Source organism: Culex pipiens, chromosome 2, assembly GCF_016801865.2.
Source record: "Culex pipiens pallens isolate TS chromosome 2, TS_CPP_V2, whole genome shotgun sequence".
Classification (NCBI taxonomy): Eukaryota; Metazoa; Arthropoda; class Insecta; order Diptera; family Culicidae; genus Culex; species Culex pipiens.
In genome coordinates, this window is record NC_068938.1 from 5,321,547 (window position 1) to 5,348,003 (window position 26,457).

Sequence of the window (26,457 nt, forward strand, 5' to 3'; positions counted from 1 at the left end):
GGATTTAGACCAATTGTAAGGCAAGGGTCTTATAAAGGACGTCAAATAACATCACCACACCGAAAACGACGTTTGAATTCATTTTTTTTTTTTCGAATTATGAGCAAAAATGTAAATTTATTGAAAAACCACGCAAATGTTGTTTATTTTGAGGTTTTTAAATAAGCTTTCTGAAAAAGTTGGATTGTTTGAAAAAGTTTGCTCAATGCTTATAACGTTACTAGATGTTACTACCAAGGTATACAAACAACAACGGAACCTTGAAATCATTTAGAGACTTGGTGGTGGAAGTGTTAAATTAAAATCCACTTGGGGGCAGAATGGACCACCCTTATCCTGCCTTATAAAAACAATGAAAAGTTAAAAAATTTGAGCTAAATGGATTATTTCACTCCTGTAGCTTCACAAATCACGTTTAATGCAACAAAAGTTGATTTTTTAGTTGTTTTGACGCTTAGTTGTTTAAATAGTGTCTTTTTTCGACATATTTACACTATTTTCAAAAATCTTTGTTTTTTTAGGTTACTTTTTTTATAAAAGTGGTCAAACTTCATGGAAACTATGTTGGAAAGGTCCCTGAAGTCATTTCTTATCACCCTTCAACGTTGTGTTAGAAGAAATGGCTTGTTTTCTAAGGTGGCCCATTCTGCCCCGCAGGGTGGTCCATTCTGCCCCGCACCCTGGAAAGTTAGTCGAAAAAACTTTTTTTTTAAAGTGGCTCAAAAATAGTTTAAAGTAAAAAATTTTCATCAACCAAGTATACAACATTGAAGGGAACATTCCAAAGCATAAGCCTACTACACTGGATTCATAATTTTTATGTTTTTCTATGGTTTTTGGTGCATTTCCCTTAGGCGGTCCATTCTGCCCCCCCCCCCCTGCCCCTATATTTTTTTATTAAACTTCCTGATAACATTTTTCATATTTTAGGACCGCCATTTCCAATATTTAATCAAATCACAATTTTTAAACCTTATTGATTTTCCGATACTTGCTACAGCTGTACGCTCGGTTGCAATCCCCGCTGCCCAGTCCGATGATAATTGCTTTTAGACACGTCAAAATGGTCCCCGAACCAGTTTCCGCCTCAGCCATCGCTCCCGCCAACCAGGTGACTCCCAAACTGAAATCAAAAGAGCTCATTTAAATGCAAAGTAGGCTATGCCAAACCGCGTCTCTCCTTTAACCTCCACACCCCAATCCAGTACTTCCGGTTGTACTTGAGCTGCAGCGAGTACTGATTGATATCGCAGATGGTCCGCTGGACGCAGCTGCCCTCGTCCTTTCCGGTGACCGCCACGGCATCCATCGAGTCCAGCACGCGGGCCGCAATCCGGTTGATTTCGCGTAGTCGCACCAACTCTAGAGTTTCCACCGGGGGAACCGCTCCGCGGCGTCTTCTTCTGCGCCTTCGGCGAACCTCTTCCTCCCCGTCGTCCGGATTCGTCGGGATCATCATCATGTTGGCGTCCGATTTGGTCATCGTGATGCACATTATGACCTGCAGGACAAACATCCCAAAGGACAGGAAGGCCAGCGTGGTTAGGGCGATGTCGAACAGGTCTTTGAGGCCGAGTCCCTTGATGCTTTTTTCCTCGATTTCGATTGGGTGGTAGGCGTAGTCACCGCGGGAGGCATCGGAGTAGGGTGGTTCGCCATGGTTATAGACGCGGCCACCGGCCAACGGAGGGTATTGCTGGGTGGGTGGACGGTAGGGGTGTTGGTTTTGGGGAGGTTGCTGATGATGATGATGGTGGTACGGATTCGGTTGATACGCCGGTTTTGGAAAGGCCACGTGATTGGGATCTGGCTGTTGCTGGACGGCGTACCCTGTGATCATACCCTCATCAAAGTATTCTTCATCCGCGGAACGCGGATTGGACACCGGAGTGATATCAGAACGATGGTTCGATACGTTCATGACGGCCATTGGCCCACCCGGAGCCAAGTAGTTCCGATAGATGTCGTCAAGCGTGGAAGACCTAATAAATGAAATCAAATCAAAACAACCGTCGAGTTTCCGTCATAAAAAGCAAACCCACTTTGACAGCCAATTCACGTATCCGGAAGAGCCCTGATCGTACAGCATGGTGTCCTTGGATGGTGTGGGCAGGCTGTTGTTTTCCAGCATCATGAAGCTGCCCGGGGCGGTGCCGACGCGTCGCGAGAGGGAGAGCTCGCGCAGCGGAAGGACGTCCGCTATGATCTGGTTGGCGAGAAAGCCGTTGCAGCGGTAGTTGTTCATCATTTTTCTGGGGAAGGAGAGATTGAGTTCACAAGATCCTCTGTAATTACTCTTAGCCTGTAAATGTTATTACAATAGCCGACTCGGTCCTAACCAAGTCCCATAACCGAAAAGGACCTTATAAAAATAATTTTATTATCAGAGCTAACAAAAAACTTTTTTAAAAATGCAGTTGGCTCACCTTAAATTTTAAATTTTATAAATGTTATGAAATTCCTCGATTTATAATAACAGAGCAAAAATTTTTTTTTTACGCATCGATTTTTTCTTGGATGTTTGATCTGTTTCAAACTTTGTTCACAGATTAAATGCGCTTTGTCCATCGATTCCTCATGTTCCAATAAACGGGCTTGGATCACTAGTTTCTCCATACAAAAAGTTGCTCATTGGGCTGATTTTTTGTTTAGTAAACTTTATCTCCTATTTTGATAATTTTTTGAAAGCTCTAAGTTGACAAAAAGTGTCAACTGTATTCGCCAAATAAAACAATTTAAGTTCTGTTTGAATAAATCTGGTTTTAAGTGATGAGAAAATTCAGTTTCCACTTACCTGGCACGCAGAAAAAATATGTTTTATTCATTTTTAATTATCACAGCAACCAAAGGCCTTATGAATAATGAATATTGTAGAATTGTCTCATCCATTTAGCACTATATTTATCAGGGATGGACGAGTATAACACCCTTTTGAAAATTTTGTCATTTTGTTAAATCTTACAAATGTTTTTTAAAGTTGTCCTTCCAAACTTTATGCAGATCAAAACTTGGTTAAAAAAAAGAAATTTTAAATCGTCAGTTTAAACTGACTTGATATAATTTTAAAAATCAGACAAAACAGACAAGCCATTTAGTAGAATAACTTTTTAAATCATAAATGAGTATCAAAAGCAGATGAAATCGTTATTTGAGTATTTTTCCACCAAATTCGGATGTGGATTTTATTTATATTTTATGATTTGGTTAAAAGTTATAGGTTATTCAGAAATCGATAGGTGAACGGAAATTTCTGCTGTCGATTTTTAAATTACTTTTTTTTTAGAAATAAACGATTTCTCAAAATCCATATTTTTAATTTTTTTAAATGAATTCTTTTAAAGAACTAAAAACAGCAACTCTTGAGCCATAATATGAAGTATGCAGAAAAATATTTTTTTAAATGTTTTTTTAATAATATAAATTTTAGTAAGGGAAATGGTTGAGTTCAGTTTTAATGTAAAATCAAATTTGCAAATTTAAAGTACTTTACAGATTGGCCCCCAAGTTTGTATCAAATAAAAAAAAAATGGACAAAATCGGGCGATTTGGTAGAGAATTGCTCATTTCTTTATATTTTCTTACAGATCAAAATTTATTTAGATTAATTGATCAAATTTTAATGTGTACTGAATTTTTTAACATAAGTAATTTAGTTAAAATGGCAATTCAAACTGCCCTAATAGAATTTTAAACAGTCAGCATTAAAATAAGACATTTAATCCAATAACTTGCAACATATAAGTCCTCCAGCCCAACATTGCCAGATTATTTTGAGGGAGGTCTGTATTTTCTCGAGATAAATCGATCGTAAATAAATCTGTATTTTTCTATACACAGCAAAAAATCCGATGGTAAAATCGCATGCAAAAGCACCTTCGTCAAAATAAACACTTAATATTACACACTGCATGTACATTTTTTGCAAACACAAAAAAAAGTTGCAACCGACGGGATTCAAACCCAGCTCCAATAGTAAGGACTGGCGCCATCAGACCGATGAAAATCTGTAAGGATATACACATATATGAGCTACACATTTCGGTCAAGTAGGTTTCCCATACTTATGGGCTACATATTTCAGGGTGTAAAATCACATAAAATTGCATAAAATAATGCAATATTTATTTTACACCCAGGCCTTTTACACGCAGCTGGATTACTACTTTTTTAGCTGTGTATCTTGTCGAATTCGAAGCCATAGAAGACATTTATTTTTATTTTTAAGAATAGATTTATGCTTTTTAATCACATTAAAGCATAAATTAAATACTAAATTGTTGAAACTTTCGAATATAACCATTTTAAAACAATCTGTATAGACAGATTTTTCGAAATTTTGGGATCGAAAAATTTGTAAAATACAGATATATCTGTATATCTGGCATGGCTGCTCCAGCCTTCTTAAAATTTAATTTTAACAAAAAAACAATTTTAATCATTCAAACACAATTTAATGGCAGGAGGCAATTAGGATAAAGGTAGGTCGAATTGTTTTTGTATTTCAAATTTTATTTTTGATACGAGTTTTTTTTTAGAGTGTAAATCCAGAGTGAAATATTTTTTTGTTTGTATTTGATTATTTCATCTTATTGGTTTTTTTTATGAATCTTACAAGCCTTACCCGACAAACTTCGTAATGCCTTTTTTTCGTTTGTTGACGTTTTTCGCTTTTTTGCTAATTTAGCCTTCTGTGATCAAAATTTGATTTTACGTAACTTTCTCCATACAATCTGCAGATTTTCCGGAATCGATTTTGGAGTGGCCAAAGTTGTAACTTTTGGCGTAAGAACCTTCCTTGGACTTATACGAACCCAACGCAACAAAGAGCACCTCGATCCGACATTCCGTGTTGAATTGCTTTGCGTTCGAACAAACTTGTCGAAATTTTTATATATATATATATATATATATATATATATATATATATATATATATATATATATATATATATATATATATATATATATATATATATATATATATATATATATATATATATATATATAGATTATTTCAAATCAAATATATTAAATATTTCCACATTATAGTTTTTTTTTAATCTATAATCAAAATATTTTGTTTATTTTCAAAAAAATTACGACTTTTTCCGCTCTGTTGTTAAAAAAATGGCGTTTCAAAATTATATTTAATAAACAATCTCATAATAGCCATTTTTGTAATCGAAACCTCCGGAGAATCGACCGTTTTTAATTTGTAACAAAAGTGTCGAAATATTTTTTTATTTTTTTTTATCAATTTTAACAAATATTTAATTTGTATGCTACTAATTTTCTTTTTCTGCAATTCAGATTGTATTTGACATCATCGGAAGCTGATTGCATTTTTGAGATCACTTACAGATGATGAAATTGCATTTCCGGTTAGATTTTGGAGAAACATGATTGAGCAATCTTCATTACTAGAAAAGTAGATTGTTGGCTTCAAAAAACGGTTCAGATAAAGTGCAGTTTGTTTTACTGTTCTGATAAGCAAACTAAATTTGCACTAGATTACATTGCGACTTCTTCAAAGTTTCACTCTTTTCCAACTAATTTTGCACTAATTAAATCGATATCACAATTAGTCGACTCTCACCTGTGAAATCCCATCGTCGAGAAAGCGGTTCGAAACGTGCCATCTTCACGAGTTAAATTGTGCAGCAGAGCGGTGGTCTCTCGTTCCGTGGCCATGGTTTGGCCGCCGGAACCATCCTCCGGATCCGCGGTTCGACTTTCCATTCCATCCGGCTCCATCAGTTCATCTTCGGTTCTCAGCCCTAAATCAGGTGGTCCTTCCAGCATTAGAAACGTGGCCGGCATCAGCTGTTCGTTGAGGATGTCGTTGATGTTGATTGTTAATTCACTTGGTGCCATGCCTTTGGCTGAGATTTGAGCAATCGAACAAAGTAGTATCAACAGTGGAATTTTCATGTTTCTCCTTTAAAAAAACTTTGTTTCACTATTTGCAACTCCAAAGAACGCAGATTGCAACTGCTTATCTCAACTGTTAAAACTAGAATGATGAGTGCAGGCAAAGAAAGTAACGACACTGGTTTAGTGGATTTTTCATGTTACAGTTTTGCAATTAACCTTCAACATAACATGCTCAACATGGTACAACAAACCCCCTCATTTAAGCTGACTTGTTGGCAATTCGAAGGTTAACCACCAGTTTTTGCGTTGGATGCAGTCTGTGTGAAAATCATGCTACACGACACGCTAGCTTTGTGCACTGAGCAAATTTCCATTTGAGTGCATCCAATGTCTCTGCTGCAGAAAGTTAGTTTTCCGCTTTTCCTTTCCGTTGTCTTGGCCAAGTGTAACGGTAGCTTCCTTTCTGTCCATTTTCTTCTAGCGTTCTTTGAGCAAGTCCAAGTGACATTATTTGACCATGATTTTGATTCAAGCTTTGTGAATTTACACGGTTTCGCCGAACGCGGGACTTTCCGTGAAAACACGTGAAATCTAATAATTGTATATTGAGTGAAATCTGCCGATTTCTGGATTATTTTTTATTTTTTTTAATCGGTTAAATTTTTTTGAGGGCTTCCCCTTGACCAAAGAAAGCATTTGGCATCACTAGTTTGCACTAGAGCGTCCAATTTCCCGGGGCTAGAAAATTCCCGGGAAACGGGAAATTTTCAACCAATTTCCCGGGAAATCCCGGGAATTCCCGGGAAATTTAAATTTATTGAAAATTGTTTTGATCTTGGTTCTGCTGCAACTAAGTTGTTTAGAACAGCGACTGAAAGGCTAAAACACGTGTGAAGATCAATTATTAATCAATTAATAATCAATTATTTTATAAGCTCCAATAGTACAATTAATCAAAAAATAATGTCATTTAAATTTTTATCAAGGTGATTAGACAGTGAGTAGTGGAACAGCATCTAATTCCGTCGTACCTCTTATGTTGGCAGGTCAGCACTTTGACGTTCAATTACAACTCATTGAAGGCGATTTCAACTGAAATAGAGTGATAAATAGCTCAATAAGAAGTGAGCAAGCAAGTTACTTTTAAAAGTTTTGCAAATTAGTTCAACTCATTAGATCATGGTAAACAAAAACGTAAAAATTCTCAATTTAATATATTTTTTATGAAATAACTCCAAATATTCTTGAAAAAGCTTACTTAATTTTCCCGTAGCTTCAAAAATTAATATTATCAGATATCAAAGTGTCTGAAAATCTGATTAATTGTATATGAGCTATAAAATAATTGTAATTGAACAAAATCATCTTCATTTATTTTTCTCTGAGCATCTAAAAAAATGGTTCCAATAAGTATAGAAAATGTGTACTTTTGGTTAAATTTCGGGAATTCCCGGGAAATTTACAAATTTCCCGGGAAACGGGAAAAATATTTTTTCGGAAAATCCCGGGAATTCCCGGGAATTTTTTTTCCCGGGACGGGAAATTGGACGCTCTAGTTTGCACGCATTAAAAAAATGTTACCCAAAAAAAGTTTTACAAATCAATTTGCAAGCAAAAATTACATCAAATTTTCTCTTGCTTTAGGTTGAAAAAAATATATGTTTCATATTTTGAAGTAATTTCTATCAAGCAACAAAGTAAATTTTCTAAAGTTTCCATTTATCAAATTTGAAAATTGGACAAATAATTGCTGAGATAGGGCATTGAAAAGTATTATTGAGTAAAATTTTCTAAATGTTTTCCAATTAGTCTTCATTTTTGAACTGACGATAGCTTGGCAACTAACTATTATTTCGAATTTCGTTGTTAACGGTACACATCAACCAGAGCTTTTGCACCAAGATTTTTGTTACAGACATTTTAGCAACTTCAAAACTACGGGAACTATCGATATAATTTTTTATTCATCCCCTAAAGTACTGTCTTCAAAGTGATTTACAACAAAGTTTGACTATTTTTACAATCAGGTTGTTGCAGGATTGGCTCCGTAAGTTTGACCATTTTTGAATAAGAAGACAACAACTTACTTGGTTGCTGTGCACCCTTAAATAAGGAAATGATAAAAAATATGTTTTGAGATTCCTTCGTAAAACTAGGATTTACTTTGCCTGTCATTCTCGAACGACGAAACCATCTACTTTTTTCTACAAAAAAAACAGTGACAAAAAAGTAATACTTTTCGATACAAGGACTTAAAAGTTTTACTTTTTAGCACTGAAATGAATGCTGAAAAAATATATTTTTAGCTCTAGTATCGAAAAGTATTACTTTTCAATATTATTTTGATTTGAACGGTAAATTGACTGAACAGACATACTTTTGACTTAAAATTCCATTCAAAGGGCGCTTTACTGCCCCTGATCGCATAAATGTCCCATATGCATTTTCCTCGATTTTGAGTTATTGATGCAGTTTGGTTCAAAATCGTGTACTCTTTCAAAAGAGCCTATAACATCCAGTACTTTGTTCTAGAAATCAGGAGGAAATCCAGTTTTTTCGTGAAAACTTAACACGTAACCTTATGTATGGGACAAACTTCAAATGCGTTTTTCTCAGCTTGCTGTTTTTGCATATGGGACATTTATGGGAACATGGGCAGTTTACATGTTGCAAATTTTCGTTTTCATTTTTCATTTTTATATTCTTTATTAGGAGGTGGACAAAAGCCCCCTTGAGATGTGTCTAGCATATTCCAAGACACTCTCTCAAAAAGGCACGTTTTGCAACTAGTTTCATAAATTATTATTTAATAATTTCAAAATCAATCTCATTATTTCAAAAGAGCTAAGAAGCAATTTAAGCATGCCTATCTCTTCACTTATTTGTCCAATTTTAAATATCTGAATATGGAAATTTTATTCAATTTTATTTAAAAATATGAATGTTTATCATGTTAAAAATTGTAGATTAATATTAAATCAATTATAAAAGTACCTACATTGTGTACATTTAAAATAAGATATTCTAGCATATTAAAAAAAAAACGTGTTTCCTGGTGATTTCAGTTTTAGTTCAAAAGAAAACCCAATTTTGAATCTTTAGTTCAAAACATAAATACACTGGAAAATTCTTCCAATGAGCTAAAATTTATTTGAAGATTTTCATTAAAAGAATTTTTTTAAAGTTTTTCAAAAGAAAGTAGTAGCATATTTCTGTTTTATTATACATTTTATGAAAACAATGTTCATTTCAGATGTATTTATCAAAACACTTTGTAAAGCTTGCATAACAATGTATTAATTATAACAAGATTTTAAAACATCTTAAGATTCATGAAAAATAATGTAAAAAGTATGCTTCGAAACTATTTCACAACGTTTAATTGATTCAAAAAATCTCAGGTTGGTTTGCAATCAATAGATCGCGATCGATCGCCTGTAGAAAAGCTTTGCATTTATAGTTTACCAATATTTAAACAAGAAATCGAATGTCAAGGTTTTTATTTACGACATTCGAGCCAAAATAGTGGAGGTTATGCGAAAATCAAACTTCTTTTCATCTGATAATAATTTTTTTTTCTTTATAACTTTTAAAGCACTCACTCCTCCAAACTAAATAATATTTATTAGGAACTTTCGGACCCCAAACCGGAACGAACGAACCAAATTTGGCACAAATCTGTTGAACCAGTTTTGAAATATAGTCCAGACTCGATTATCCGAAGTCCTTGCAAAAATTTCACTTCGGCTAATCGAATCGAGAAAACAAAATTTTTTGTTTTTTTTTTTTGTTTTTTTTTTTTGTTTTTTTTTTTTTTTTTTGTCTGTGTATGGGGTGATTGGGCATAATAATTGAATAATGCCATCTAAAGTGCAGTGCTTCTGGGGACGCGCAGTCCTGTTTTTTCGTGATAATTTTCGTCTCTTTTGTGTCGCTATTTGTGTGTATGGGGTGATTGGTTTTATGTGATTAGGTTTTAGGTGATTGGGTTTTATTTTTTATGTTATCTTCTTTCTCTTCATTTCCTGAGTTTGAATTGCGATGCCTTTGGGTCGTATTTTTTTCGCGTTCGTCGTCGGTGTGTTTTTTGGTTTTTTTTTTTCGCGTGCGTGTTTGTGTGTAAAGGTGCGGCTGGCTCTGGTTGTCATCGATGACAATTGAGCCAGTCTGATTTGCGATGCCTTTCGGTCGGGTCGCAGGGTTTTTTCGCGTTCGTCGTCGGTGTGCAATAACAACAAAACCTTATCATACCATTTCAGCTCGATAAACATCGTAACTCGTCGTTCGCTTCGTTAATCAGTACCCCACTAAACATGAATCATGTAAAACTCGTAAAAACATCTCAATTAAAAAGTCAGACTGTTAAATCCTTCATCATGTAATTACCAACAATTTTGGTTCTATCTTTCCACAGCCGGCTGTCTAAGATTAAACCATTTCAACTAAAAGTTAACAGCCGATAAACGGGAAATGTCTCATCCGCAGCATCCGATTGCTTGCCTTGAGAATAAAACATAATACCTTTCAACAAACACTATGATTTTGGGTCGCATCATCATCTTCTATGATGAATCCTGACCAAACACCCTATCCTTCTAACAAATTTTCAGGTTCCTGGCGCTTGTGGGGTGTAAGCACAGAGTAAATCAGCTGCCCTAGTAGCAACCTGCGCTAACTAACATTCCCGTCCCTTAAAATCGAGATCTACAAACTGACATGACGGGCGCCGTTGGTGGCCAATGACTGTTACCTATTCGCAACTGATCTAGCTTTAGCAATCATGGTGTTTTATCTTTTCAGCGCATTCATACATGCTGTTGATAAGGGAAACACCACTAGATCGTCGAAGCATATAATCAGTAGTGCTGTAAGGATATTACGGTTCTGTTCAGCAACGGAGGGGCAACCATGGGTGATCTCTCATGCTCATGCTCATGCTCGAATCGAGAAAACAAAATTTTATTCGTTGTCTTAATTTTGATTGTTGAGCTTTTATTATTAAACTACATACTCTAAAGAGGTTTAGAATTTTTGAATCCAAAATGGCGGTGATGAAATATTATAAAAAATCATTTTGTATTTTAATAGGCAATTAATAATTCAAATTCAATTCAAATGATTTTTTTTATTGATTTGATTATCTGAAGTCCCATACAAACCTTCGGATAATTGAAACATCGAATAATCGAGGCATCGGATAATCGAGTCTGGACTGTATTAGAATCAAATTTTTTTCCACACTCATTTCTTTACGCGAAGATATATCTAGAAGGAAAATTTAATAAGTTAATTTTTTAATTGAGTCATAGCCTTTCCTCAATGAGGTAGACAAAACCCACAATACAACAAATCAACAATTTGTTTTTACTTTATAATTATTTTAAATTGATCCGTTTAAAATGATAGTGTCCCTACATTACACCATTTGCCATCCACTTTGTTTCTAAACATGGCGAAAGGCTTTCTCTCAACCATTCGAGTAAATTAAGTAACACCTTTGATAACAGTCACCAAAACAAAACAATCCTAGCTCTAGCCCTGCAGTCGTGATGATAACAAAAACAATTGCACTACAATGCAATGTGCCCCTTTTCACGATCATGACGGTAGAACTAACAAAACTGTTGAAATTTCCATTCCAGGTGGACGCACCACCGCAGACGCTCCATTTCGTTAGATGTAATTTCAACAAAACCAAAGAACCAACCACCAACCATGGCCATAACGTCGAAGGTTCCGTACAACCGGCTGGACCAGCTCAACCAGCTACCTCCCAAACCGATCATCCTGCGGATAGTGCTGCCGCTGATAGTCGCGTTCTTCGTGCTGTTTTGTTTATTCGGGTATTTTAGCCCGACGACTTCGGTGGTTTACGTCCACCAGCACAACGAGTACCTGGTGCAGTACCTGAACGATTCCGACCTGCGGCAGGAGTTGAGGTAAGTTGACTAGTTTTTTAAATTTGTTTTCAAAAATTAAGCTAAAATTAATTTTAAATTTAGATTTTACAGTAAAAAAAAAACTTTTTTAAATTCACAGATCCCTCCTCGACTGCAAATCCGTTGACAGCGGGTACCGGATCGAAACCTGGGGTAACTTCTGGGTTCTGCGTAACTTTATCGCTCCTCGGAGGCCTCGGCCGGTGGAGTGCTACGAAACGATAACGTACACAACCCACGGCGACTACCGCTTCCTGGAGAATGTGATTCCGCTGCTGGAGCGGTGGCAGGGGCCGCTCAGTGTGGCCGTGTACGCCCCTGGGGAGGAGTTTGACCGGACGATACGGGCGTTGCGGGAGTTGCTGTACTGCAGCCGGCAGTCCTACCTGGTCGAGGAGTTCGCGTCCGTGCATCTGTACTTTGACTTTGACCGGATGCCGCCGAAGGCGGTGAGTAGTTTGATTATTTCTGGAAGATGAAAAGTATAGCAAACATTTTTGAATTTTTCGTCAAGGTATGAAAGATTTGGGCTCCCTAAACACCCTCGAATCGACAGAAATTCAGTAATATTCCATTCTGTCAATTGGAGCCCAAATTAAAAATTTGAAAATTTTCTAACACAAAATCTGCATAATTCAAAATTCAAGACTTTTATTTGAAAAAGGCTATGTATATATTTTTATCAGAAAGATCAGAGTTGCTGTGATATTGACGTATATAAAATTTGACAGCTATTTGGATGATTACCAAATTTTCTCCTCATTTTCTCATTTTTTTTCTCTTTCCGTTGCTGCATCTCAGCAACCATACAGTCACAAAATATTCTAGCAGTTCTGCCAGAATTTTCTGCTAGAACGGTGGAACATTTCTGCCAGAATACTGTAAGAATATCCAGCTCTGTTAGAATTCTGCTAGAACTTCGTGACTGCACGGATAGAAATCTTGTCAGCAATCCGGTGACTCTGTGTTTTTGAATTAGTAAACATTGAAATGTTTCCATAATCGTCAAAAAAATTCTCAATTTCGATGTAAATGTTTTCAAAATCGACAACATTGTTGTTCGAATTCGTAAAAAATATGACGATTTTGGAAACATTTCAATGTATACGAATTCAAAAACACAGAGTTACCGAATATGCTTACAAGATTTCTATCCGTGTGGGCAGAGGTCCAATCTTCAAAGTGTCTATTAAAAATTAGTAGGAATTTTTCTGAACTTTTCGTGAAAAAATATTTTTAGACGTAAAAAAAGGAAAATTATGTTTTCTCAAAGTTGAACATGAGGTAGAATTATTTTGGACTTGTTTACTGCCCATGATCGCATAAATGTCACGCAAAAAAAAATCAGGCCTTTTTTAATCAACAAAATATTTTTTCATTTAACTTAACGATTTTTTTTTGTTGAAATAAGTCTCAAATCTAATTGAAGCAACTCAAAATTTAGCGTTGAATAAACAGTCTCGAATTTGTCAACTCTCTTTTGGAAAAAACAGCAAAATTTATGGGTTGATTCTACGCACAAATTAATTATATCAACTCTACCATGTTTTGTGATTCAATTAAAAGTAAGGGCAGCGAATGACCAAGAAGGTTAAAGCTGCCAGAAATAAATGAATTAACAACAACAACAGTTAAAAGTAATGGGTTCTCTACGATTTCGCAAATCGACTTCTTTGTATTTTTTGATTTGGATGACACTTTGTGCATACATTTCCTATTTCAAAAGAAGTCATTTTGCATCATGAGTTTTTCCATAGAAGTCTCCATACAATTTTGGGGTCTGGTTATATAAAATGGGTATGAAATTCTGTATTTTCAGATTTTCTGATCGATTGGTGTCATTGGCAACGTTGTAGGTTATGATTAGGACTTTTAAAAATAGCATAGCATAGCATTGGTGTCTACCCGTAGTTGCTACTCTGTTATTGACCAGGACCTCCAAGAATTGCTCCGTGGACCACAGATGAAGAGTAGGAACCAATCATCACCACTTCGCAACTTTCAAATGTCCCTTTCATGCTAGCCAATCACAGCGCCGGCCACGACCAGTGGTAAGACACGGGGAAGTGGATAGGAATTTTAGTCCGATACTTGAGTGATGAAGACCGCTAAATCGGCTGCGTCTTCGACAAAGTATCACGTGAGGTTTGAGGGTGTTAGTAAGATGGGTGTGAAGCCAGGATTCACCGTGGTAAGTGATGCGGCCGGTTATGATTAGGACTTTTAAAAATATAGATAAACCGAAAAAAAACAATTTTTTCTCCCATCAATTTTTTTAGATTAATCATTCGGCCCTGTCTAAATATTTTTATAACACAGGAACACAGGTTTCCTCAATTTAGATATTTTCTAGTTGAATAGTATGTACCATCATCTGTTTGTGAACTGGTTTTTTTTTCAAAAGCTTATTTTTTAGGTTCTTTTCGGTGAATACCTAATCGGCTTTGTGATCTATTTAAAAAAAATGGTCTTTTTGTATTCTATAAAGTAACAAGTTGAAGAAGCAATTCTAATAAATCTGATAATAAAATTAAAAAATAAAATTGATGATAAAATTGTAAAGTAAAGTTGTTGATTTTTTGTCTCTTTCAGATCAAACACTACCAAAACCTAATCCAGCAAAAACTGGCCTGCCCAAACACCACCAACTCCTTCCTGACGGAAAACGCAACCGAGCCCACGCCCCAAAACAACGCAGCTCACTCCTCTTCCAGTTCACGCTCCTCAAACCACACCTACCCGGTCAACGTGGGTCGAAACATTGCCCGGGACGCCGCCCAGACGCACTTTGTCCTCGCGAGCGACATTGAGCTGTATCCGAATCCGGGCTTCATCGACATGTTCCTCCGGATGGTGGCACATCCGGTTTATCGGAGCACGTTGGACCGGCCTGGGGTTTACGTGTTGCCGATTTTCGAGGTGACGGATGTGTCACCGGTGCCGGAGGATAAAGTTGAGTTGCTGGGGATGCTGAGGAGGGGTGAGGCGATCAAGTTCCACGAGAAGATTTGCTCCAGTTGCCACACGGTGCCGAGCTACCGGGACTGGCTCCGGGTTGTGAAGGTGGACCAAACGATGGACATTCTGGTGACGGCGAAGCGGGAGGGGGAGTTTGGGCGGTGGGAGCCGATTTACGTGGGGACGAGGAAAGATCCTCAGTACGAGGAGCGACTGTGCTGGGAGGGGAAGTTTGACAAAATGACGCAAGGGTATCTGATGTGCGTGCTGGAGTATGACTTTCACATTCTGGACAATGGATTTTTAGTGCATCGACCGGGGATTAAGACCGTGAGCGAAGCGGCCAGGCCGGAACTGGAGCTTAAGCAGCGGAATTTTGTAGAAAATGTCATCTTCCCGGAACTGATCGGGTTGTATGGACAGAAGGAAAAGTGCCAAATGTGATACTTTGTAAGAAAAAACCAAATGTCAATAAATCTAATTATTTATACCTCTCTAGTCTAGTCACGTGTCTAATTCTGAGTATTTTCAAGTGTACACATTTCACCTCCCCCAAGCCTACTAGATCCCTTCAAATGGCACATCCGGTGACGTTCTCGGCTCCGTCGCATGCTCGGATCAGCTCGTTGAACGCCTGCTCGGGTCCGCACAGGTTAACCCTTGGCTTATCGTCCACACAGATAAAGTACTTCCGGCAGTCGTCCGGTGCCCGGAAGAACCGAATCGGAGCCCTCAGCTCACCCTGCGGCGGACAGCGGAAGCCCAAATACGCCTCCTCGTCGCAATCCTCCACTAGATCGGGCCAATCGCACTGGTAGGTGGCCGAGTTGAAGGCCAACCCGTACGGACAGTCCAGAACGTGTCCTTTGCCGTTATCGCAGTTCATAAACTGGCCGCACTGGGACCGGTCGCCGAGCTTGTAGTAGCCGAACTGGTGCGGACAGTCATCCGAAGGAATGGCCGGTTGGGTCCGGGGGCGGCTCGAGCAGTCCACGTCGATGGGGTACTGGCAGGGGTAGGAGAACAGGTTCAGCTTGTCGTTGAAGAGGAGGCCGTCGGGGCAGAGCTTGCGCTCGGGGATGCCTTCCTGGGAAAGTAGAGAATTGGAGTGAGATAAAATTTGTTTGAAAACTGTAACGAAAATTACTTACAACGCATTCAATATAGGCATCACACTCGTCAGGAACTGGGTAACGACCGTATTTTTCCGGGCATGATTGGCTGTTTGCTGAAATTGATTGCAAAATACGTTTATACAAAATTAAAATTAGTTCATATTTTTAACGTGATTTATAATCAAGTGCTAATTTTTTTAATTTTCTTTTTGTGGACAACACATTTGACACTTGGCTTTAACCCTCTACTGCCCAAATTTTTTTTCGAACATTTTTATTTTTCGCGTGTTTAGGAGGTCATTTTGAGCAACTTTTGTTCTACGAAAAACTTTACTTCTCTTGTTTTATGTTTTTGTTGATTCATTTTAGTATTTTAATCTGCATTTAGTTTATGTTTGTTTTTGATAGTATTTGGCCTACTCTACCACCTCCTATCATTACATTTTGCCTATCTAATTTTTTCATGTTTTCACTGTAACTTTTTCAATTTTTTGCATGTTTTTTACATTTTCTGCTATAAAATGGCACCATTATCATTTAAATTGTAAATAAATGCGTAGAGGCATAGTCTGGGGCACTAAAAAATTACTGCATACTTCTTTTTACTTAAAATATAAGAAATGTTAGTAAAAAACACTGCCAAAGTCGAGCCTTAAAAAAATTACATTTTTCAAAACATTGGCAAATTCTCATAAAACAAGTAAAACTTCCAACCCATAAATTTTCTAAAATTTTAAGAGTTCTTCTTTCCAATGCTTTTTAAAGATCAAAAATTGGTTGAAAAATTGATTTTTGGCGATTTTTTAAATCGAAGCCTGTCTAAAGGCGGGGTTGGGAACCTTTTAATTTTTAATATTATTATTTTTTCAATCTAACATTTATGCAAGTATTTGCATTATAATTACCTCCGTACAAAACCGGTCCGAAAAATTCGTAAAAATTTTCAAAAAACTTCATAATTTTACTGGAAATAGAAGTCTAATCGGTTGAAAACAATTTGAAATGCATTTTCCTGCGTTTAAAATCTAAATTTCGCATGTCTTGGATCAATCCAAAATCTTTGAGTTTTTGTCAAATTCCGTTGTATTTTTTTTTTATATTTGACTAGACAATTATTTGACACATCGGAAATGTTATACTTTATAAACAAAATTATTTGAAATTTCAAAAAATCAAGCGAATCATTTTAAAAAGGTTCACCATTTCAGTTTTAGATCTTTTGAAATGATAATACATGATTTAAAAATGTTGAATATATTCAAATCAAATTCAATTTTTTTTATTTTTTTTTTTAGAAAAGATACAGATGTTGTTATTTTTACCATTGAAAATCATAGAGATATTGTCACCTGAAAGATTAAAGATTACTATTTGTCCGAATAGCTCAATCCAAAAATGAAAATAGTTAAAAAGTATCTGTTATTTGAAAAATATATTTAAAAATATACAAGTTATCTAAAAGAAATACAGTCCAGTTATATAAAAAATCACCTATCGATTTTATTTTCGCTGCTTTATTTTTTTACTGTTGAGTTGTATGACGATGACCCCTTAACTACTCTTAAGTGAATTATAATTTCAAATCCCAGATGGCGGCAAAAATTGCGATAATGAAATATTGAGAAAATGTCTCCACTTTTTTTTAAACTTAAAAATTTCAATGGAAATTTGAGTGCAATCACCTGAACTCAATTTAAAATGCATTCCCCTGCGTTTGGAACCATTTTTAGAATGTTGAGGGTAATTAAATTTTTTTTTGAAATAACAAAATCGAATAGCAACACTTTTCAAAATAAATGCTGAAAAGTTCTACTACTCAACACTGAAATGGGTGCTGAAAAGTTGAACGTTTCAGCACTTGTTTCGAAAAGTAACACTTTTCCACATTTTTTTTTATTTAAACGATTAATTGACAAAATACATGATAATTAGACTTAAAATTTCACTCAGTGGGCGTTTTTCGGATCTGCAAAAAATGTTGTATGGAACTCGTTGCAAAACTTGATTTTTTCAGCACTCTTCGTATTTATCCAATTAATGTACGACTCGTGTTGAAAAAAATCCTCTTTTTGCAACTTGTTGCATAAACCAGGGCTGCGGAGTCGGGTCATATTTCAAGCGACTCCGACTCCGACTCCGACTCCGGCTCCGGCTTTCAGATTCAACCGACTCCGACTCCGACTCCAACTCCGGCCCACCAACTCTAGCCGACTCCGACTCCGACTCCGACTCCAGCTTTCAAAAAATGGTTGGCTCCGACTCCGACTCCGACCCCACATATTTTTAAATATTTAGTTTACTATTATTTCGAAAACATTGATAAATAGGATTATTTAAAAACTCTTTAACGGTGCACATCAACCAGAGCTTTTACACCTAGATTTTTGTTACAGATATTTTAGTATTTTTGAAATTACGGGAACTATCGATATCATTTTTTATTCATCCCCTAAAGTACTGTTTACTACGAGGTTTACTATGCGATTCGCAACAAAATTTGTCTATTTTTACCATCAGATTGTTGCAGGATTGGGTCCGTAACTTTGTCAATTTTGGAATAAGAAGACAACAACTTCCTTGGTTGATGTGCACCCTTAAGTGGAAAAAACCAAAAAAAAGTTTCTAGTTTTACAAGTTTTAGACGTTATTGAAACAGAAATAAAAAAACGCCAGTTTTGAAGGCATTTTCAGAAGAACAGTTTGGTAAGCAAATTTGGATTTATTTACTAAACCTCAAATTTTCATTAAATTGATTAAAAGCTAAAATAATAAATTGTTATTTTTTTAATGATCATTAAGAGAAAGCTGGCCTTAATGATTGATTTAACATATAAATTCAATTTGCTCACTTTTAAGTTGACATTTATAAGAAGCACAGTGACTATCATGGTCACCTAGTATTTTTAAATAACAATTTTAAACGAAACTATTTTTTAAAGCTCCATTGAAATTTTTAAGACGAACATGGACATCACGCCAAGGCTGAAGAAGTTTATTATTACAAATCAATGTATCTAAAAAAATCTTCGTGGTAAAGACGCTTAAGGGGTCCTTTTCAAATATCCGTGACCTAGAAAATATTTTATCTCGGAATTTTGGATTTATTTGAATTTTTAATTTGTGTTATATATTTAAAAGGAGGCGCGCGATACTTCTTGCATCTTCACCTAAAACGAAGCTTTATGAATGGTCGTGCGCATCCATGAAAATATATGAAAAAACTTAGAATTGGATAAAAAACAAAAATCCAGAGGATAAATATTTTCTAGGTCACGGTTCATTTGCAACAATATCAAAATAGTTTGCCTAAGGATCAACATTCTCAGATTTTAGTAGAGAAATAGTAAATATTAAGATAATTGATATATTGAACATATTCAATGATGATTTCAAAATTAGTTGCTACTTTTTTTATATTTGATGTCAGTTTTAAATATTTTAAGCGCGACACTTTAAATTTTTTGCACAATGTTAAAAAAAATGCGCTTGTTGAGTTCCAAGTAATAGATTTTTATAATCGTTGAATGTTTGTTGGAAGAGTGTCAGTGATTTTTTTGTTTTCGATTTCCATAAATAGTGATTATTATTTACATTTTTTGATGTACCTCGTAACTTTTTTCCTGAACATTGAATTACTTATAAACACCAAGACATTCGCTATCGGGGTATAAGATGACTGTGTGTGTACTTTTCTCAGAAAGAACTAGATTAAATTTGGTCAAATTTGAGTTCAAAGGGTACATAAATATCGGCAAAAGGATGCAGTCAAAAATCAATTAAATATTTCTGACTATGTTTTTTTTTAGTTATGATGATACCTATGCTTGGGTAAGAGCTGATAACAGGTTATCATTTAGTGATCTCTAAACAAAATAAAAATGGCAACGCAGCGCATGCAACTTGAAAAACAATTAAAAATATAAGAAGTTTTGTAAATTAATCTGTTTTATAGCAAATACTAAAAAATAAAAAATAAACATAATTTTTGTTGAATTTAAGATAACTCCGACTCCGACTCCAACTCCGGGTAATCAGAAATTTTCGGCTCCGACTCCGACTCCGACTCCAGCTAATAAAATTTAGCCGACTCCAGCTCCGACTCCGACTCCAGCTGATCGAGTTTTTACGACTCCGACTCCGACTCCGACTCCAGGCTTTCCAAAAAGACCCGACTCCACCGACTCCGGCTCCGACTCCGACTCCGACTCCACAGCCCTGGCATAAACTACTATTCTCGGATAAGTTTCAAAAAGAAGTAAGAGCCAACGATAAGCAAAGCCTTTTTTGCTTCGGTATTCGACCTTCTTACGAAAAACCAATTTCAAAGTTGCTTAAGATTGTTCATTTACACGACTTTCAAATGTCCCGAACTAAAAATAAATGAAATTTTGTTACAATTTGAAGAAAACGAATATTAGTGTCGGAGGTCACGGTGGCTCTTACGGCTTTTTGAAAACTCACCCGAGTATTAAAGCACTTTTTTCATTCATGTGTTGAATCTTTGGCTTGTCATTTCAATTTATATTTTTTTTATTTGTTATAAAATAAAAGCAGTAAATTTTCAATATTTTTTGAATAATCATTATTTTTTTAAAAATCATATATCCGTGGAAGTATTTTTCCATGCATTTCTTTAGCTCGAAAATTGACATTCGAAATATTAAAAATAAGGGTCAAGATATTTTGCTTGAGCTTTTATTAAATAACCTTGCAGTTTAAGTGGTCAACATTTGTGTTCTAAGTATTTTGAAATGTAAGGCTTGATTTTTAATTTGGTATACATGCAATATTCATGTTTATTAAAAAAAAGATTTTCAAAGATTTCAATTTTTGCAATGGGAAATCGATAGTTGCCAAGATATCGTCATATGGACAGTACATAAAAAATCAAAAATATTCTTATTTTTACCTGAAATGAGTTTTCAAATTTTAAAAATCAAGGTTATTTCAAAAAATCATATCTATGTTAATTTTTTATTGGGTTTTAATCTCCTACCACAAAGCTAACAATAAAATAAAATGTTTTAAAGATTTCACTTTTCGTGAAAAAAGGTTTATTAAATTTTCTTTTTTAATTATTTTACTTTTTTCCTGGACCGACCTCATAATTATTAACAACTTTACTCAAGAGTTTCAGCCAAATTATAATTGCTCATAATATTGCAAAACCTACGATTAAGCTTTGCAATTTTAAGAACAATTATAATGTGAATTACTGCTTCTTCACTAACTTAACTTTGCGTTTTTTTTTTGCGAATTCAAGCAATAAACAGTTCATTATCAAAACAGTTTCTTAGTCCGATCACGCTTATCATCTTTCAACCTCAAAATGTCACCACCAAAAGTCACATCTTCAATTCAACCCCCAAAACCCAGTAACATCGCCGATTATAAAACTTCTCCCGCGCGTGATCGTGCTGGAAATGCAAATTAGGCTCACAGCCCATTCCGCAGCAGCCGCCTCAGCATCTCAGCTGCTAAAAATCATTCACCAAGGTGAACCGCTCTCCACGCGGGAGATTGCTCATCTTCACCTTTATTTTGCTTAAATGCCTCCCCACACACAGTACACACAGCTCACACATTTTACGTGCCAAGATTAGCACCTTCGAATCACCTTTTAAATTTTCCGTTACAAACGACTCTCGAGAGGGCCCTTCCGAACGGCGATGTGGGTGTTCTCGATTTAATGTGGCATTATTTCAAGTATATGCTAGTTGTAGTTAGAGCAAAAAACAATCAATCTATCGTTACGCAACTAGAAGTAACTGTTTTCTAGGGCACTTTTCGTCACAAGTTCGTGATGTGGCAAATTACACCGATTTGCCATTTGAAAGAACTTGTTTTCGAAATCAATAAGGAAGCAAAAGCAAAGGTGTCAAATTTAACATAAATTCACACTTTGAAACCTTGAACTGATTAAGAAACTGATCGCAGTTAGCCTTGAAAGTTTAAGATACCATGCGTCTCCTCTTTTTAAGATTTCAATGTCACACCTCAAACTATTTTATAAAAATCAATAAAATTACCATGAATGCAAAACAGTGCCACGGCGACGATCACTGCCGCAGGCAGAAATCCAACCGAACTCATCTTCTAATAAAACACGAATCTTCAACTTCTAGAACACGTGCACCACTTCAAACAGCAACTTTTAAAAATCGTTCCCGCCAAACCGTTCGGCGCCGAATTCAAACTAACACTGAGTGTGCCATGACACGCGCGCATCTTAGCAACCCCCGATCGTCGTTCTGCTGACGAGATCGCAAGGGTTGCTTTGACGCGGGGGGATGAATCTTCTGCCTTCTAGCTCAGAGATCGCCTTTTTTTTTTTCTTATTATAGTTGAATAGGGTGGGGTGACATATCGACCACGTTGGGGAGCAGATCAGAGAGATCGCCGGCCAGCGATAGGCGGTCGAACGCGGCGTCACCAACGGGTTGTTCTTTTTTTTTTTTTTTTGCTGAGTGAGGCAAGGTTATGGTTGGTTGGAACGACGTAAGATGTCACGTTGAGGTTTGCATGACTTTATAGTGAAAATGTGACGTGTATTTTTTATGACCTGACATTATTTAAATAAATTACCTGAACGGTCGGAAGATCTTCAAGATGAAAAAAAAAGCTAAGAATAAAAAAGCCAAGTCGATGCACATTAGGACAAATTATACACAGTCTCATATTTAGATTTTAATTCTCAAGTCAGTGTTGTCTGCGACAAAGATTTTTTTTTTCAAATTAATTGTAATAATTTTTTTATGGCAATTTTGTCAATTGACTTATCAGTCTAGACTCGATTATCTGAAGTCCTCGGCAAGATTTTTTTCACTGTTTTATTTTGGGTCGTTGAGCTATAATAAAAAAAAATAATATTGAAATAACAAGCCATAGTTTCAACATTTGCATGACAAAAGTGTTTTAAAATGAATTTTACACTATAGTGTAACTATAGTTCAGTGGTTTTGCAATCATTTGTTTTCAAAAAATGTAAAATTTGACAAAAACAACAAAAAAATGCGAAAAAAAAACTCGAAAATTTTCAAAAGATTTTTAAATCAACCCAAACATGCTAAAAATGATTCTAAACGCAAATATTTAATTTTTTTTTTTGTTAAATGAGTCAAAATTCCAAAAATTCACAAATTTACAAAATTATTAACACATAAATTTACCCATGTGTTCCAAAATTCGAAAAATCTAAAATACAAATTTGGATAAATGAGATTTTTGAGAATTAAAAAATATAAATCTAAAAATTCGAAATTTCACTAATTTAAAAACCAAAATAATCGATAATTCTATACCACCAAATATGAAGCAATATTTATCAATCTTCAGAATAAATAAAATCCAATTTTATAAATTAAAAAATCAAACACAGAAAATTCTAAAACACAAAAAAAACAACTTAGACCGTAGCAAATATTTTTCAAAGCTTATGTCCCCCCCACCCTTCAAAGTTGGCCTGAATAATCAGGGGGCAAAAAAAAAATTTTTTCGAAAAACTTAAAAATTTTAATGAAAATTAAAGTTTAATCAACTGAAAACCAGTTAAAATGCATTTTCCCGCGTTTATAATCATATTCAGCAAGTTTGAACTCCTTTGAAAACATTTTAAATTTTCATGAAATACCCATGTACAGTCCCACGAGAAGTTTTTTTTTTGCGAAAAAAAAATTCCGTCAATACCTCGATATTTTCAAAACTAATGATTGGAAAGCAACTGTACGCCTGTAAAATGCATTTTAAAACACTTTTTTCATCCAAATGTTGAAACCTAGGCTTGTAATTTCAATTTTTATTTTTTTTATGCTTAAGCATACACAGCAAAAAATCCGATAGTAAAATCGTATGCAAAAGCATGCACATCACCTTCGTCAAAATAAACTCTTAATATTACACACTGCATGTAAATTTTTTGCAGACACAAAAAAAAAGTTGCAGCCGACGGGATTCAAACCCAGCACCAGTAGTAAGGACTGGCGCCTTAAACCACTCGGCCATCAGACGAATGAAAATCTGTTAGGATAAACGCATATATGAGCGTGACATTTCGGTCAAGTAGGTTTCCCATACTGATGGGCTACATATTTCAGGGTGTAAAATCACATAAAATTGCATAAAATAATGCAATATTTATTTTACACCCAGGCCTTTTACACGCAGCTGGATTACAACTGTTTTAGCTGTGTAGGTGCCCACCCGCAAATGTACCAGCCTTAGTGGACCAAAAGAAGTGCATGTTTTTTGACAAGCTTTGATTGTTAAAAATAATATTTTGTTAAAAATATTGAAATTTTGAATGAGTTGAGCTCAGTCAAAAATTGTATGTAAGGTTTAATTTGAAATCGAAAAAAGAACATTGTCAAAATTTGAAAAAAGTTCATTTTATAACCCATATACCGTTGAAATTGTCGAATGGACGAACTCATAATGCAAAACGTCTCCTTGGGTCTTAGGAAAAATACAAATAACTCAACTGTATGCCTTCTCAACACAAAAAATATTCTCGGAGTTTCAAAATGACTTCTAACATTTCAAAAATTTTAAAATACGATTGAAACCCTTTCAAGTCTTGATTTTGAAATTGGTTATAATTTTGAAAATTATTTCAAATTGGTTTAATTTTGTTAAATATTGAAAGTCGAAGATCAAACCCTCTTTGCCCATTTTTTACGATTTTTAAAAGGTCATTTTAAGCAACTTTTTTTCAACGAAAAAGTAAAATTCTCATGGCTTATGTATTTCTTGTTTCATTTTAGCGCTTAATTTGTATTTATGTTATTTAGTTTTTGTTAGTTTGTTATTATTCTATCACCTCTCCTACCTTTTGCATTTTAAATTTTTTTAATTTTTTTTGGGTCGCTTTTTGGTTGTTTTTCATATATTGTAGAATGATACTAAATCATTTAAATTAAAAAAAAATAAAAAAGTATAAAAATTTAAATTACGAGCTGTGGTTTTAACATTTTAATGAAAAAAGTGTTTTAAAATGCATTATACACCTTTCCAGTTGTTTTGCCATCATTAGTTTCCGAAATACCCAAGTATTGACGAAAATTTTATTTTTTGCGAAAAATAAAATTTTTGCGGTGCTGTACATTGGAATATCATAAAAATTCAAAACATTTCTAAACAAGCCCAAACATGCTAAATATTATTATCAATGCAGAAAAATGCATTTTAGATTGTTTTCAGATGATTAGCCTTCTATTTTCGTGGAAATTTTGAAGTTTTTTGGAAAAAAAAATTTTTGCCCCCTGATTTTTCAGACCAATTTTGAAGGGGAGGGGGGGGGGGGAGACATAAACTTTGAAAAATATTTGCAACGGCCTTATTTGGTTACACTTTTTTTTAATTTTAATGTATATTTTTTTCTTTGCAATGCCGAATTTCAGTAATCAAAAGTCATCAATGAAAAAATAATTGAAACGTTTTTCTGCTTTTTTTTTTCATAATTTGAAATTATTTGATTTTACAATTATTTGAAAACGGTGCTTTTTATAATTTTAACAAAGGTTCCTTTCAACTTCAAATTGAATTTCCCATCCAAAATTGTCTAAAAAAGTATTTTTTTTCTAAAAATCAAATCATGGCAAAAACCAATTCGTCCGTCATGCACTATAGCTTTAAAATTGGCAATCTTGGACAAATACAACATACCGCAAAAAAAAAAAAAAAAAGAATGAACAAAGAGGACAAAGTGACAAAGTTTGTCAAAATCGAGTTCTTCTGACAAAAAGGTAAAACAATCGGGAATGCAAAATGAAATGGTTTTCGGTGCACCCATTCTGAAAAGTTTTGATCTTGAACTACAACTTTGCCGAAGACATCAAATCGATCGGAAAATACTACTCAAAATAAGATTTTTTTTTGAATATTTTCATAGCACTTTTGCATGGACATCCTTTAAATTGATTATTTGGACATTGAAAATAATTGGACAAAGTTTCATTCAAAATAGAAAAAAATAAACACTTGATAAGCTAATGCTCAATAACCAGTTACTAATTTATTTTATATGTTTGTCATAAAAGTATTTAATTATTTTAAAAACGGCCTAACAAAAACTTGTGTAAATTATTTTCAATTTCCTCCCCGTCATCGTTTGGCAATTTGACAAGAATGCCACCGCGACAGTGACGGGCATCCGATTGGAAGACCTCAACGACCACACAAACAACGAACCTGTCTCTCGAAGAAAAAAAAATCACCCGCTGCTGCACTTCCAGCCAGCGCACATCCCCAGCTGAGAAGAAGCTCGCGGAAAGTTTTGCCAAACAAAACTGGCGGCAGCAGTAGTAGGCTCTGTTATATTTGTGCATAGGTCACCTTGACATTTAGTCTGCTCGGCAGGTCCGCGTGCGTCGTTATGTTGGACGTCTTCTCCATTCACAACGAATCCGGCAGCGGCTGCTTGGATGAGTTATTTCCCAGAAGTAATGTTGCGTCCGATCCATAAATTAGAAGAAGCTGTAAACAAAAACCGGTGATGATTAACGCAGAGCGGATTTTCCGGTTTTGAGCAGACTACTTTTTTTTGGGTGGTTCTTTCAACGAAATTGAAACGCAACG

At 35.2% G+C, this 26,457-nt stretch overlaps 3 protein-coding genes across 3 annotated transcripts in view; 1 reads left to right on the forward strand and 2 right to left on the reverse strand.

The window, feature by feature from the left end:
• The window catches only part of LOC120417851 (uncharacterized), a 19,136-nt gene extending 13,208 nt beyond the window's left edge, over positions 1-5,928 (reverse strand). The window contains exons 1-4 of the mRNA XM_039580074.2: positions 5,596-5,928; positions 2,043-2,252; positions 1,188-1,982; positions 973-1,123 (exon numbers count right to left, since the gene is read on the reverse strand). Of these exons, the coding sequence (XP_039436008.2) occupies positions 973-1,123; positions 1,188-1,982; positions 2,043-2,252; positions 5,596-5,873 (1,434 nt within the window). The 5' untranslated portion in view covers positions 5,874-5,928. The remainder of the gene's footprint in view (positions 1-972; positions 1,124-1,187; positions 1,983-2,042; positions 2,253-5,595) is intronic.
• LOC120418242 (beta-1,4-glucuronyltransferase 1-like) overlaps positions 1-15,273 on the forward strand; it is a 20,199-nt gene extending 4,926 nt beyond the window's left edge. Inside the window, exons 2-4 of the mRNA XM_039580558.2 lie at positions 11,516-11,812; positions 11,913-12,261; positions 14,405-15,273. Coding sequence (XP_039436492.1) covers positions 11,589-11,812; positions 11,913-12,261; positions 14,405-15,214 — 1,383 coding nt within the window. The 5' untranslated portion in view covers positions 11,516-11,588 and the 3' untranslated portion in view covers positions 15,215-15,273. The remainder of the gene's footprint in view (positions 1-11,515; positions 11,813-11,912; positions 12,262-14,404) is intronic.
• On the reverse strand, positions 15,241-22,098 carry LOC120418251 (protein obstructor-E). The gene is made up of 3 exons (XM_039580568.2): positions 21,915-22,098; positions 15,922-15,998; positions 15,241-15,857 (listed from the first exon to the last, which is right to left on the reverse strand). Exons 1-3 carry the CDS (start codon positions 21,976-21,978, stop codon positions 15,342-15,344), a joined length of 657 nt encoding a protein of 218 aa, XP_039436502.1. The 5' UTR covers positions 21,979-22,098; the 3' UTR covers positions 15,241-15,341.
• Positions 22,099-26,457: the final 4,359 nt, after the last annotated feature.

What these genes read in the sequence shown, in the direction of transcription:
- LOC120418251 (XM_039580568.2), bottom strand. Translation starts at nt 21,978, where the DNA reads ATGAGTTCGGTTGGATTTCTGCCTGCGGCAGTGATCGTCGCCGTGGCA. An exon ending in GGCACTGTTTTGCATTCATG is followed by an intron (nt 15,999 to 21,914) that starts GTAATTTTATTG and finishes AATCAATTTCAG; the next exon opens with CAAACAGCCAATCATGCCCG. An exon ending in ATGCCTATATTGAATGCGTT is followed by an intron (nt 15,858 to 15,921) that starts GTAAGTAATTTT and finishes CTACTTTCCCAG; the next exon opens with GAAGGCATCCCCGAGCGCAA.